General features: G+C 42.1%; 2 protein-coding genes across 2 annotated transcripts; one reads left to right on the top strand and one right to left on the bottom strand.

The window, feature by feature from the left end:
- Positions 1–2399: 2399 nt before the first annotated feature.
- On the top strand, positions 2400–4973 carry LOC112081518. The gene is made up of 4 exons (XM_024148273.1): positions 2400–3242; positions 3405–3476; positions 3538–4209; positions 4287–4973. The coding sequence occupies exons 1-4, from the start codon at positions 2400–2402 to the stop codon at positions 4971–4973; spliced, it is 2274 nt and encodes a 757-aa protein (XP_024004041.1).
- A 540-nt stretch (positions 4974–5513) lies between these two features.
- Positions 5514–7190, bottom strand: LOC112081519. The gene is made up of 2 exons (XM_024148274.1): positions 6195–7190; positions 5514–6125 (listed from the first exon to the last, which is right to left on the bottom strand). The coding sequence occupies exons 1-2, from the start codon at positions 7188–7190 to the stop codon at positions 5514–5516; spliced, it is 1608 nt and encodes a 535-aa protein (XP_024004042.1).
- Between the last annotated feature and the right edge of the window lie 4880 nt (positions 7191–12070).

The raw sequence follows: 12070 nt of genomic DNA on the forward strand, positions 1-12070 counted from the left end.
AATATATTCTCTTAATTTGAATGTTGAACAGTTGAAAGTTTTCTTTTTGTTCAACCAATTTTGTTAACTTCTCTATTTGAATTTTTTTTCAACTCTTTTTCTCTGATGGGTTGTTGATCAACTTTGGAAACCGAAGCTAATTTCTGATTCAACCAAAGTTTTTCCCTTTATTCCCCTTGATTTGATCGTATGATTACAGAAGCTTGGTTTCTCGACAAAACCTGGAAAATCTGTCAGATCAACTATATGGCTAAAGATAAAACCCAGAAGATACGTTAGCTTGTCCTCTGTTAGAAGCTTATAAGTTTGCAAAATGATTTAGAGATCATTTGCGTAATTTAACCTATTGACGTTTTGTCTCTCGTCTTGGCTTTAAAGAAATCCCAAATCACTTTTTTTTTCTCCTTTCACAGTTTTCTCGGCAGTCAAACTGGTCCAAGACAAGCTTTTAAAAAAAACCTGAATTTTGGCATCGAGAGAAAGTTTGTCTGAAAATTAATTACTTCTGCTGCAACTTGCAACACTTGTATGGCTTTATTTAAAAGAGAACAATACCAGAAGAAATCCATATACAATCGTTGTTGCCCTTCAGGGAAGTTTAGTATTCAAAAGAATTACAGATACTTTACTCTGCAGGCTCTTTAAGGGAAAGGTATTTGTTTTTAAACCCTAAACCATTGTTTTTGGTTTTTTTTTTAAATATACGGTATGATAATGGTTTGTTAACTTAATTTAAACCATTATTTTCGTTTTTTAATATATATTTTTATAAAACTTAATTTAAACTAATTTAAGAAGGGGTAAAGGGTAATTAGCCGCCAAGTATTTATTTTTTAAACCTTAAACCGTTGTTTTTGGTTTTTTTTTAATATACGGTATGATAATGGTTTGTTAACCTAATTTAAACCATTATTTTCGTTTTTTTAATATATATTTTTATAAAAATTAATTTAAACTAATTTAAGGAGGGGTAAAGGGTAATTAACCATCCTGAGATTAAATGAGAGAGCTTTAAACGAAATTTTTACTTCGCTTATAATATATAATATATATGATGAGATGTTATATCCTATATGACTTACGTTGCAGCAAAAAAATATTTGGGCTCTGTTATCATGTTAAAATTGTAAAGATTTGTTTTCATTCATAAAGTTACTAAGACACATTATATACAAAATATATTGATGGCCTCATTATATTTATAACTTCTATACATAGGATACACATTTAAATTTGGCTATGCTACCATGTTAAAGTTTATAGATTTTAATTCAAAATAAATTGACAATGAATGGATTGATCTATGTCTTTAACATATTGCTCAAAATCTTATTAACTCTAATTGGTGGCCATTAAAGGAATAATAAGAATGAATAGGTGTTGATATGTGAATATCGACAAGGGGTAAAACAGTACTTTTAGATCGGTAAACTCGGTTTTTATTAGATCGAATCGAGAAAGTACAACTGAGTTCGGTAGTTAAGTAGTTAACAACGAACTAAGACTTAATGAAACTAAGAATCTAGCGTAATGAGTTCTCAGTCTCTAAGTCGTCTCTGAATTATATCTTATGTTCTCTGGTGTCGATTCATCTCCCTTTATATATATCCTATGAATCGGTCTTCAAGCACATCTTCGGCGATATGGGACCGAGAGGACTTTCCTTTTCTCTCGGTTCCTTTCCTTTTCTCGTGATAGTTTCCTTTTTCCGTTAGGAAACTTTCCTATTTTCGACCGAACTCGAGGAGCTTCTCCGTTCCTTCGAGAAGCTTCCCGCCGACCTCGGCTTAATGGGCTGCGTTCGGCCCAAGACTTTACTCAGCCCAGTCTTCCCGGTACATTCCTTCGTGAACCGGGCTTATATTACGCCGATCTCGGTTTGTACCGGAGAAAACCGGGGTGCGGTTTTCACCTCCAACAGTTAGCCCCCCCCTCACTTCGATGAAAGGAAGTGGCTTCAGTCGAACTCATTTGATTCAAAGTAAGTCACAAACTGAGATCGGTAATTTGCAATCGATTCGCATTCCCGGACGTTTCACACCATGTCTTCAATGAGGCGCGTGAATTCCGGGATCTTCGCGAAAATCGAGGAACCCACGATTCCCACTGTTTATAAGGGAAAAACTTCTTCTCACATTCATTACTCTCGTTCAAGCATATATAAGGTACGCTGCTCTCCCTTCTCTCTAGATTTTTGTTTCTCTCTCTAGTTTTTATTCGTAGTTCTCTCTCATTTCTTCAACTTTCGCCGCCTCAAACCCTCGATTTTTCCGATCAATCTTCAAACTTCCCGTTCGATCTTCAAACTTTCCGATCAATCTTCAATCTTTTCCAGTTAATCTTCAAACTGTTCTTCATCCTTCTTAGATCTCCTTTGAATCTACTTTTCCGAGCTCAAAATGTCTTCCAGTTCTTCAATTAACTCTTCTTCTAATCAAATCCTTCCAGAGGATCGCCGCGAATCCTCAGAGCCGAGCTCTTCCTCCTCAAACCCTCATCTATCGAATTCGTCTCAGGGAGAAAGCAATCCCCCACATCTAGTTCGCAAGAACTCTAGGTCTGCTGATGCGAGCAGCAGCCATGCTAGACCAAGAGTCAAAGCTACCGAGCAGTTGGCGACAGAAACTCGCGAGACGGAAGCTCGTGCTGGACCGAACGCTGGTGGTATCGACCATGAGATCGAGGAGGTCGAGGAACTCGTAGAAGAAAATCAGGAGGAGAACGCTAACGAAGCGGAAGTTGCCAAAGACAACCTTGATGCAGTGGATCATGCTTCGCCACCACTTCCAAGACGAAAGGTCGTTCGTCCCAACAACGTCCCATCTTCTTCTGTCTCTCCGGGTGCTGTTCGAGCCGTACTTGAAGAACACGGGCTCTCGGATCAAGTCATCTTCATAATTCCAGAAGCCGGAGATCGGCCATGGGACGTCCCCAAAGGCTTCCTCTGCGTATATTTGACTTATTTCACGCAATGCGGACTTTCGCTTCCGATCCCTTCTCGTATTCTTGGGTACTGTAACCGGCGCGGCGTAGCTCTCACGCAGGTGATGCCAGCCTCGATAACGAACTACGTAGGGTTCGTTACTTTGTGCGATGAGCTCGGCGAAATCCCCTCTAGTCGTCTGTTCGAAGATATCTTCTCGGTCAACATCCACAAGTCTAAGGAGTGGTTCTTCGCAGCGAACGCCAAACCGAAGAAGAACATCGTCACTGGGGCTAAACCTAGTAAATTCAATGACCATGTACTTCTTCCTTGAGATGAACGATCTCACAATCAGTAATTCTGACATCCCAACTCAATCGGAGTGGAAGATTCCGATCGGTAGATTTAGATGATCTTATACTTAGTCGCTTTTCTTATCAACTTTACATCTTGCTAATTTTCCTTTGATTAATCTTTGCAGTTCGTCATCTCCCGAGCATTATTCTCAACTCCGGACTTACCTCCGAATTCGAAGCAGCTTTCAGCGAAGCCGGTAAACGTCGTTGGCCTGAAGTGTTGATTATTGAATTCAGTTTTATTTGTTTTATTCTGAGTTTACTCCGAGCTCCTCCTTGACATATTTCCATTGCAGCTTCTGTTCGAAAACCGAAACCGCGGAACCAAAAGCTCGAGCTAACAAGCCCCGAGCTGCTCCAAGACGAAGGGCACCGAAGTCACAAGCCAAACGAACCCGGACAGCAAGGATGCTTTCACTCGACGATATCCCCACCTTGTTCGACGGGGAGGAACCGAACGTCGCCGATCCGACCCCTATCCCTGCTACCGAAGGGACCATTGAGCAACCGGAAGAGCTGCCACCTGCTGCGAACTCACCTGACCAAGCCGGTCAGAAGAAATTAAAGAAGAAGAAGTCCTCAAAGAAAACCAAGAGGATTGAAGACTCTTCTCGGGCGCAGGATGCACCCGCCGAGCTCAATCCACCGACGGCTGTGGCTTCGGACCTCGCTCTTTCTCAGGATCGAGTTGAGGCTTCTCACTCTCGGAAGAGGCAGGCCGAGGATCACACCGAAGGCTCTCCAGGGCCAGAGCCAGCCAAAAGGACTAAGGTGTGTTTTGATTATGACGAAGAGGGTCCTTTTGAGGAGAACGTGGATGCTTGCGCCGATCTTTACCACAAGATCTCCTCCGACGTCCCGAGTCTCCCGGCGATATCTGAGCTCCGGTTCCCTAACTTGTACAAAGGGATTGCTCGCACAACTGCCGTGGTACTTCCTCTATTCCTTTTCTTTATTTTGATATTTTTCCTAAGTACGAGTTCTAACCCATACTTTACTTTGTATAGCTCGCCAGCCAGACCAACACTCTGGTTGCCGCGTACGAGGTAGCTCTTTATGACGAGCAAGTTAGAGCTGCTGAGCTCGAGGAGAGGGTCGCCAAAGCGAAAGAGTGTCTCGCTACCGAGCTCCAAATTAATGAAACTCTCCACTCCTCGGTCGATCTGCTAAAGCAAGAGAGCCCGGAGTTGAAAGCAGTGAGAAAGGAGGTGACCGAGGCTCAAAGCACGCTTGTTCAGGAGTTCGAGAAGGACCGGGACCGGCTGAGGGACTTGGTGACCCACTGGAAGAGTCGAGCTAAGAGCGTTCACGCGAAGGCATGCGAGCGCTTAGAGAAGGTCATTCGAAGCTTGGACGACGCTGATCGAGCTCGTAAGCCGTACCTGGTGGTCAACCAGCTTACTGGAGTTCTCGGCTTCATCAAGCAGCTCAAGAAGAAAGGCTTGTACGAGGTCCCGCCTGAGATGGTAGCTGACATCGAGGCGAAACATGCTAAAGCTTTGGAGGACTTCCGCTCGGTCGATGCTTGCGTCCTAACTGAAGAGGATAAGCGAATGTCTCCGTTTTCGGAGGAAGATGACGCGTCGGCCGTGAATGTTACTCAGAGTGCTCATGACCCGGTGGTAAGCGAGCTGTTCAGTTCTAACGAGGAGATGCTTAACGCCGATCAAGCTACTACTTCAAAGACTGCCTAGTCTTTTCTTTTTCTTCTTTGACTCAAACTCATTAGCCCTTTCATGGGTTTATTTTGTTTGTAATACTTTATTTCCGAACCCTTGGTGGATTCTTGAACTTATTTGCCTCTCGGGAGGCTTTTTAATTATATGCTCGTTTCTCTCTTTCGTATCTCGATGACTTAGAAAGAATCTTTTAAGTAATAGATCGGTATCTAATTTGAATTTTGACTCTATTTCGTCGATAACGACTTGTGATAATATCCAAGTACTAGATCGGTATGTAGTAGATGATGTTTGAACATAATTTTATCTTTTGATAGCGAATTGCGATAATTCGGCTTACGTTTTGCGAGTGTTGAGAACTCGGCTTACGGTGCGAATCTGAGGAGTTCGGCTTATTGTGCGAGCGTTTGAACTCGGCCTGGGGAACCCACGTGAACTGTGTCGTACTGGAAGAGTGATCTTTGACTTAGAAAGAATCTTTTAAGTAATAGATCGGTATCTAATTTGAATTTTGACTCTATTTCGTCGATAACGACTTGTGATAATATCCAAGTACTAGATCGGTATGTAGTAGATGATGTTTGAACATAATTTTATCTTAGTGGGATTAAGCTTCATGCCATACTGGTCCAAGATGTCGAAGCATGTGCGAAGATGACCGGCGTGATCGGAAGCGATGAGTGATTTCACAAGCATATCATCGATGTAAACTTCCATAGTTCGCCCGAGCTGGCTTGCGAACATCCGGTTTACCAGTCGTTGGTACGTTGCTCCAGCATTCTTCAGGCCAAAGGGCATGACCTTATAGCAGTATATGCCGCGGTCTGTGATGAACGACGTCTTTTCTCGATCTTGCGGATGCATAAGAATCTGATTATATCCGGAGAATGCGTCCATGAACAAGAGTAGTTTGTTCCCGGCAGTCGCTTCCACAAGGTGGTCGATATGAGGCAAAGGAAAGCTATCTTTCGGACACGCCTTATTGAGATCGGTAAAGTCGACGCAGATTCTCCATTTACCATTCTTCTTCTTGACTACTACGGGGTTTGCTAACCAATCGGGATATTTGACTTCGGTGATGGATCCTGCTTTGAGCAACCGCTCGACTTCATCGTTGACGGCCTGTGCCTTCTCTGGTCCGAGCTTTCGGCGTTTCTGCTTAATTGGCTAATACGTCGGATCGATGTTGAGCTCGTGACACGCGATCTGTGGATCGATCCCGGGCATATCTTCTACCGACCAAGCAAAGGTTGACGAATGCTGTTTCAGAAAGTGAATAAGTGGCTCGCGGATGTGTGGGTCGAGTTCGGCGCCGATTCCGACTTGACGCTCTGGTCTTAGTTCGTCGATGCAAACTTGAACAATCGACTCCTGCTTAGGTTTTGCCTGCTGGACAACGAGCTCGTTCGTCGGTCCTAACGAACTGATGACACAAGCTTGGTCTACTAAATGAAGTTTGCATTCGTTTATGTAGCATGATCGAGCGACGACTTGGTTTCTTCGGAGAGTGTAGACACCATCGGGAGTCGGGAACTTCAGGCATTGATGGTACGTCGAGGCGACCGCTTTCATCGCGTGTAACCAAGGCGTACTGAGAATAGCGTTGAAGATCGCCGGTTTGTCGAGGATGAGGAACTGGATAATCTTTGCGATTCCACTGAGGTAGATTGGGATGTTGACCATGCCGACCGTCATGCAACGATCTCCATCGAAACCTGTAAGTGGCTCGATAAAAGGCTCAATCCTATCGGACGATAAATCAAGCTGATCGAGTGCCTCCTTGAAGATGATGTTGACCGAACTGCCTGTATCGACCAGAATGCGGCTAACTTCGACGTCGTCGAGAAGTAGTTCAACGACGAGGGCGTCGTTATGCGGTTTATGCAGCACGATTGTGTCGGCTTTGGTAAATACCAAAGGCGTCCTCTTCGGCGGATCTTGTGGGACTTTGGGCGCGCTGGCGGTCTGTCTACTGTATTCTTTGATAGCTCGAACAGAGTAGCTGCAAGCTTCGATGGCCCCCATTATCATGTTGACGCTTTTCCTTGCTTTGGGAGCATGATTCTCTTGTGCTCGGTCGTCGCGATTGCGTTTCTGTTGTTCGGGTAAAGCAGGCGGATTCGGTGGCGGTGGTGGTAACGCCGGTAAAGTTGGTAACGTCGGTAAAGCTGGTGGAGTTGGTGGATCTTTAGTGATGGCGTTCTCGAGCTGCGCGTTATTCGGTCGAGGCATGTTTGAACGACGGAGATCGTCGATCGAAGTCTGCCCACTGTTCCTAGGCGCGTTTAAGCGACGGAGATCGTCAACTGAGACTGGCCTTTTTTGGTATTGGCCGAGTAGATATTCTCGCAGGTGCCTGCATTCTTCGGTGCTATGTCATCTCCGGTTATAGAATTCGCAGAACAAGGACTCGTCCTGATCTTCTTCACTGCGGACCCATTTATTGTTCCACTGTTTGGTCGGTTGTTGGATCGCATTAGCATAGAACTTCTTACGATTCTCGTACCCTCGACCGTATCCCGACTGTGGTTCATTAGTTGTCGCTTTCGAACGTTCGGGTTGCTTTGTCGAATAACTCTGCTCATAAGTGGCTTCTTCTTCCTCTTCGGCAATGTAACTATTAGCTCGGTGTAGCGCGTCTTCTAGCGTCTGTGGAGGGTTATGCGTGATCGCACTTCGGAAGCTAGTCTTAATCTGAGCTCCTTTCTGAAGGCATAAGAGAGCTGCTTCATCGCTGATCGTACAATTAGCGACAATAGTCTTGTAGCGATGGATGAAATCGCGGAGGCTCTCGTTTGGTCCTTGGGCTATTTGCCAGAGCTTGGAATTCTTGGTGTTTTGTCCGATGAACATGGAAAAGTGTTTGACGAAGGCCGTCGTCAACTCCTTATAGTTATCGATCGAATTGGCCTCGAGTCGCGAGAACCAGTCGAGAGCTACTCCTCCCAGAATTTCCACAAATAGTTGGCACTGAACTGCATCTCTTTCCTCAGCAGATTTGAACTGGTAGCGATTCATGCAGATGCCGAATGATATCAAAAAGTGCTGGGGGTCAGTATTGCCTTCATAGACCTTTATTTTTAGTTTCTCCATGTGTTTGACCGGCGTTCCTGCTACGCGCGGTGTGAAGGGTGTCTTCTGTGTTTCCTGAATGACGCGCTCGATCTCCGGAGCCGCGCTCGTTGCTTGATGTATCTTCGAGGTGATCTCGCGAAGTTGCGCCTTCATTGCTTCGAACTCGGCGTCTTGGCTCAAATCCGATGCTGGTGCATTCGCTGATCCGACTGCGGTAGACCTCATAGTTCCGGCTGGATCTCCGTCAGTATTAAGATCGTCAATGATGTTCCGAACTCGAAGGGGAGTTCGTGCTTGACTGAGCTCGGCGATTTGTGCCGCCATCTGACTGAAATGTTCCTCGCTCCTTTTGTTAATGGCCTCAAATTGGGCGTTGAACACTTGGAGCAGTAATTCAGTTCCAAAACCTCCTACGGCCGCGGGGGTTTGGCCGGCTACCGTTCCAGCGTTTTCCCCAGGAATTCCTCCGCCTTGTTCCGCTGGGACGTTAGCGTTCTCTCCACCGAGAGGGTTTCCATCCTCGTGAATGTTGGTTTGATCCGTCATTGCTGATTCGATCTATCCAAAGTCCGATCTAAGACTGAAAAATTCTGTTTAGTCCCCCTACCTTGCACGCCAATTTTTGATATGTGAATATCGACAAGGGGTAAAACAGTACTTTAAGATCGGTAAACTCGGTTTTTATTAGATCGAATCGAGAAAGTACAACTGAGTTCGGTAGTTAAGTAGTTAACAACGAACTAAGACTTAATGAAACTAAGAATTTAGCGTAATGAGTTCTCAGTCTCTAAGTCTTCTCTGAAATATCTTATGTTCTCTGGTGTCGATTCATCTCCCTTTATATATATCCTCTGAATCGGTCTTCAAGCACATCTTCGGCGATATGGGACCGAGAGGACTTTCCTTTTCTCTCGGTTCCTTTCCTTTCCTCGTGATAGTTTCCTTTTTCCGTTAGGAAACTTTCCTATTTTCGACCGAACTCGAGGAGCTTCTCCGTTCCTTTGAGAAGCTTCCCGCCGACTTCGGCTTAATGGGCTGCGTTCGGCCCAAGACTTTACTCAGCCCAGTCTTCCCGGTACATTCCTTCGTGAACCGGGCTTATATTACGCCGATCTCGGTTTGTACCGGAGAAAACCGGGATGCGGTTTTCACCTCCAACAATAGGAAAGAAATGAAAAGGAAAAAAAATAATGAAAATGTATTTTTCTTATTGTTCTTTAATTTGATGAGGAATATTTTTGTTTTATAATTTCTTAATATTAAGGAATAGCAAAAAATAGTGTGCAAAAATATTTCTTATAAATGGTGTATTTTTTTTTAAGAAATGAAGAGAATCTCCTTTATATAAAAGGGATTACTTTGCTGACTTCTAAGGCTAACCACGTAAGCCAATTTAATCAGGAAAATAATCAGCCAATCACAACCTCTTATAATGCCAAATTACTTTCACCCGATTAAACGATTTATTTGCAACTTTACAAAACTTTTACAACTCATGCCCTAAAAAAAAATTCCAACGTCTAACAAATCACACACGGCCACGGAAGACGAATCGATAAAGGCCCAATTTTAAAAACCCACATTTGAAGTCCAGCCCACATAGAAAACTCAAATCAAAGATCAATTCATCACTTTCATTGCTACTTTTCTGACCTAAAATTCTGAAACTATTTTTCTTCCCTCTCTCCAATACATCTGAAACAAAAATCATAGCTCAATCAAAGGTATCTTCCGTTACAAATGAACTTCAAACTTAATCACCCCACAAACTCCATCTCATCCCACATTCTATTGTTATAAATACCCACTATGTGGAATCTCAAACATCAACCCTTCTAATAAGTAATAACTCCCACATCGCCACCATCTCTCCATCCTCTTTATATAGAACTTGCTCAACCCCAAAATACAAGTCACAAAATCTGCTTACACAACGTATACGTTCACAGTCATGGCATCCTCTGGCTCAAATCCTCAACCAAAAATCCACCGCCACGTCTTTTTGAATCATGTCGATTCCGGTGTAAGCAATCTATGTACTTTACGCTCTTTTTTTAATGTTTCTATCAAAGAATTTCTCATTTGGGTGAATTGTACTGAATATGAGATTTGGAATTTCGTTTTGAAATTTTGCAGCTTTACCGGTTGATATTGAAGAGGCTTTTCATGAGCAAAGTCAACAACAACACAACACTTTCTATATCTTGGATCGTGAAATTCATGAGTCTGTGCCTCACTCTCTGTACCTTATATGTTGAATTAGTCCTTGAGTCTGTTCCATTTCTTTAGAATCAGTTTTCCAATATGTGAACTAAAGTCGTTACAGTTTATCTAAACTTAGTCTGCAATATTTAAGCTTCTAATATTTGATTGGATTTCTCTTATCTAGACCATATTTAGTCTACGCTATGAGTTCTGAATGCGTTTTTTTGTGTTTCGATACTATAGGAAGATTAGATTCCTGTCTTGATTGGACCTGTTATCGATGATTTGAAGGTACACAAGATTCCAACTATCAAAGTAACTGTCGTGAGGTTCACAGAGAGAGTCTCGCATAGAGAAAACTGATGGCAAGTGCTTAACCTTTCACCTTTCACCAGCTCGCCCTCAGAGCTCCATGGGCTAAAACATGGTATTTCTCTAACCTAAGACATAATTAAATTACCTTATGGAACATGTTTTGGCTGGTAGGCAAATCCATAAGAAAGGGGTAAAAGTGGTTCGAGTAGAATATATGTTGTGTGAAATGAGTTGTAAAGATATGGTCATCCATCATTTTAAATGAGCTAGAAATCAACCTTGAAGTGGTTTGAATCTATTGATGTCTTAACGTATAATAATATGCTACAAATGGGAAAATTGATAACATACTCATCGTTGTCAAAGAAAATCTTTGTAAAACGAACAACAAGAACTTTGTTCAGTTAAATCTACAAAAAAAACTGATACCAATCATATATACTTCTTAATAGATCTTTGCTTTGCTAAATCCTCACAAAATGTTAGAATACAGAAACATTTAGTATTTAATACAGATTCAAACATGGTCACTATTTAGTATTTGATCTTAGTATATGGCTTCTGAGAAATATAGAGGAAACAGAAACATGAAGTTCATATGGTAGGTGTGGTGATTATACAACTTGGACGGAAAAGAAAAAAAGCAAGCTATCTGAAGATGTTTAATAAAGATAAAGCTGCTATGAATTACTACAGAGATAGCAGAATGATAGATTGATGGTTAATGGTGAATATAAAAAGTGAAAAATCATTGGAAACTGTAGCTGATAAGTTGAGAAGCGGTAAGGATAAGTTGAGAAGCGGTAAGGATATATCAAAATCAGTGAGGTCTTAAGCTTAGAAAAGACAAATAAGAGATTTTCCGGGGTCCAAGTGAAGATAGGAGTAGAGAGATTCAAAATTAGAGGATATGGCTAGAGTTCATTACAAATTTGATGGTCAAAAGTTAAGTGCAAGAACACTTAGTGAGCTATTATTACGACTTATCAAGGATAATAAAAAATTCATAAGTAAGAGATGAGAGATCGGGTATTCTCTAAGAGAAACCACATTCTCTTATAAATACATTAATTATGCTTTGGCGTTTGGAAAGTTAATTGAAGTTCATATTCATATGGTTATGCAGGCACAAATGGGAGTCAAAAGAATTGAAGCTAAGATGCTATAAATACAAAAAAAAAAGATGCTATAAAACAGAGTAGTATTCATATGGTTATGCAGGCATAAATGGGAGTCAAAAGAATGGAAGCTAAGATGCTATAAAAACAGTGTAGTACACTAGCTGGTCTTGGTAAAAGTTATAAGGTCTCCTGATTAAGATTGATGTAAGTAATATAAAAAAATGGTAAGTGCCCAACTTTTTTGCATTTACATAATTTTTTGTAAGCTTTGTTTCAAGATCAAAATTTTCCTACTAAGATATACAATACTTGACGGTTGAACACTCTTCTATATATCTTAGTGCTAATAATGTCAATAATGTAATTAAGATATCGTTTTAATTTTTAAAGATTAAT

Source organism: Eutrema salsugineum, unplaced genomic scaffold (assembly GCF_000478725.1).
Source record: "Eutrema salsugineum unplaced genomic scaffold, Eutsalg1_0 scaffold_10, whole genome shotgun sequence".
Taxonomy (NCBI): Eukaryota; Viridiplantae; Streptophyta; class Magnoliopsida; order Brassicales; family Brassicaceae; genus Eutrema; species Eutrema salsugineum.

Bases quoted from the DNA above. Each gene is read 5' to 3' on its own strand.
- LOC112081518 (XM_024148273.1), top strand. From the start codon at position 2,400: ATGTCTTCCAGTTCTTCAATTAACTCTTCTTCTAATCAAATCCTTCCA. The intron at 3,243-3,404 runs GTACTTCTTCCT...TAATCTTTGCAG, and splicing joins CTAGTAAATTCAATGACCAT to TTCGTCATCTCCCGAGCATT. The intron at 3,477-3,537 runs GTAAACGTCGTT...TTTTATTCTGAG, and splicing joins AGCAGCTTTCAGCGAAGCCG to TTTACTCCGAGCTCCTCCTT.
- LOC112081519 (XM_024148274.1), bottom strand. From the start codon at position 7,190: ATGCCTCGACCGAATAACGCGCAGCTCGAGAACGCCATCACTAAAGAT. The intron at 6,126-6,194 runs GTAGAAGATATG...CCGACGTATTAG, and splicing joins CGTCAACCTTTGCTTGGTCG to CCAATTAAGCAGAAACGCCG.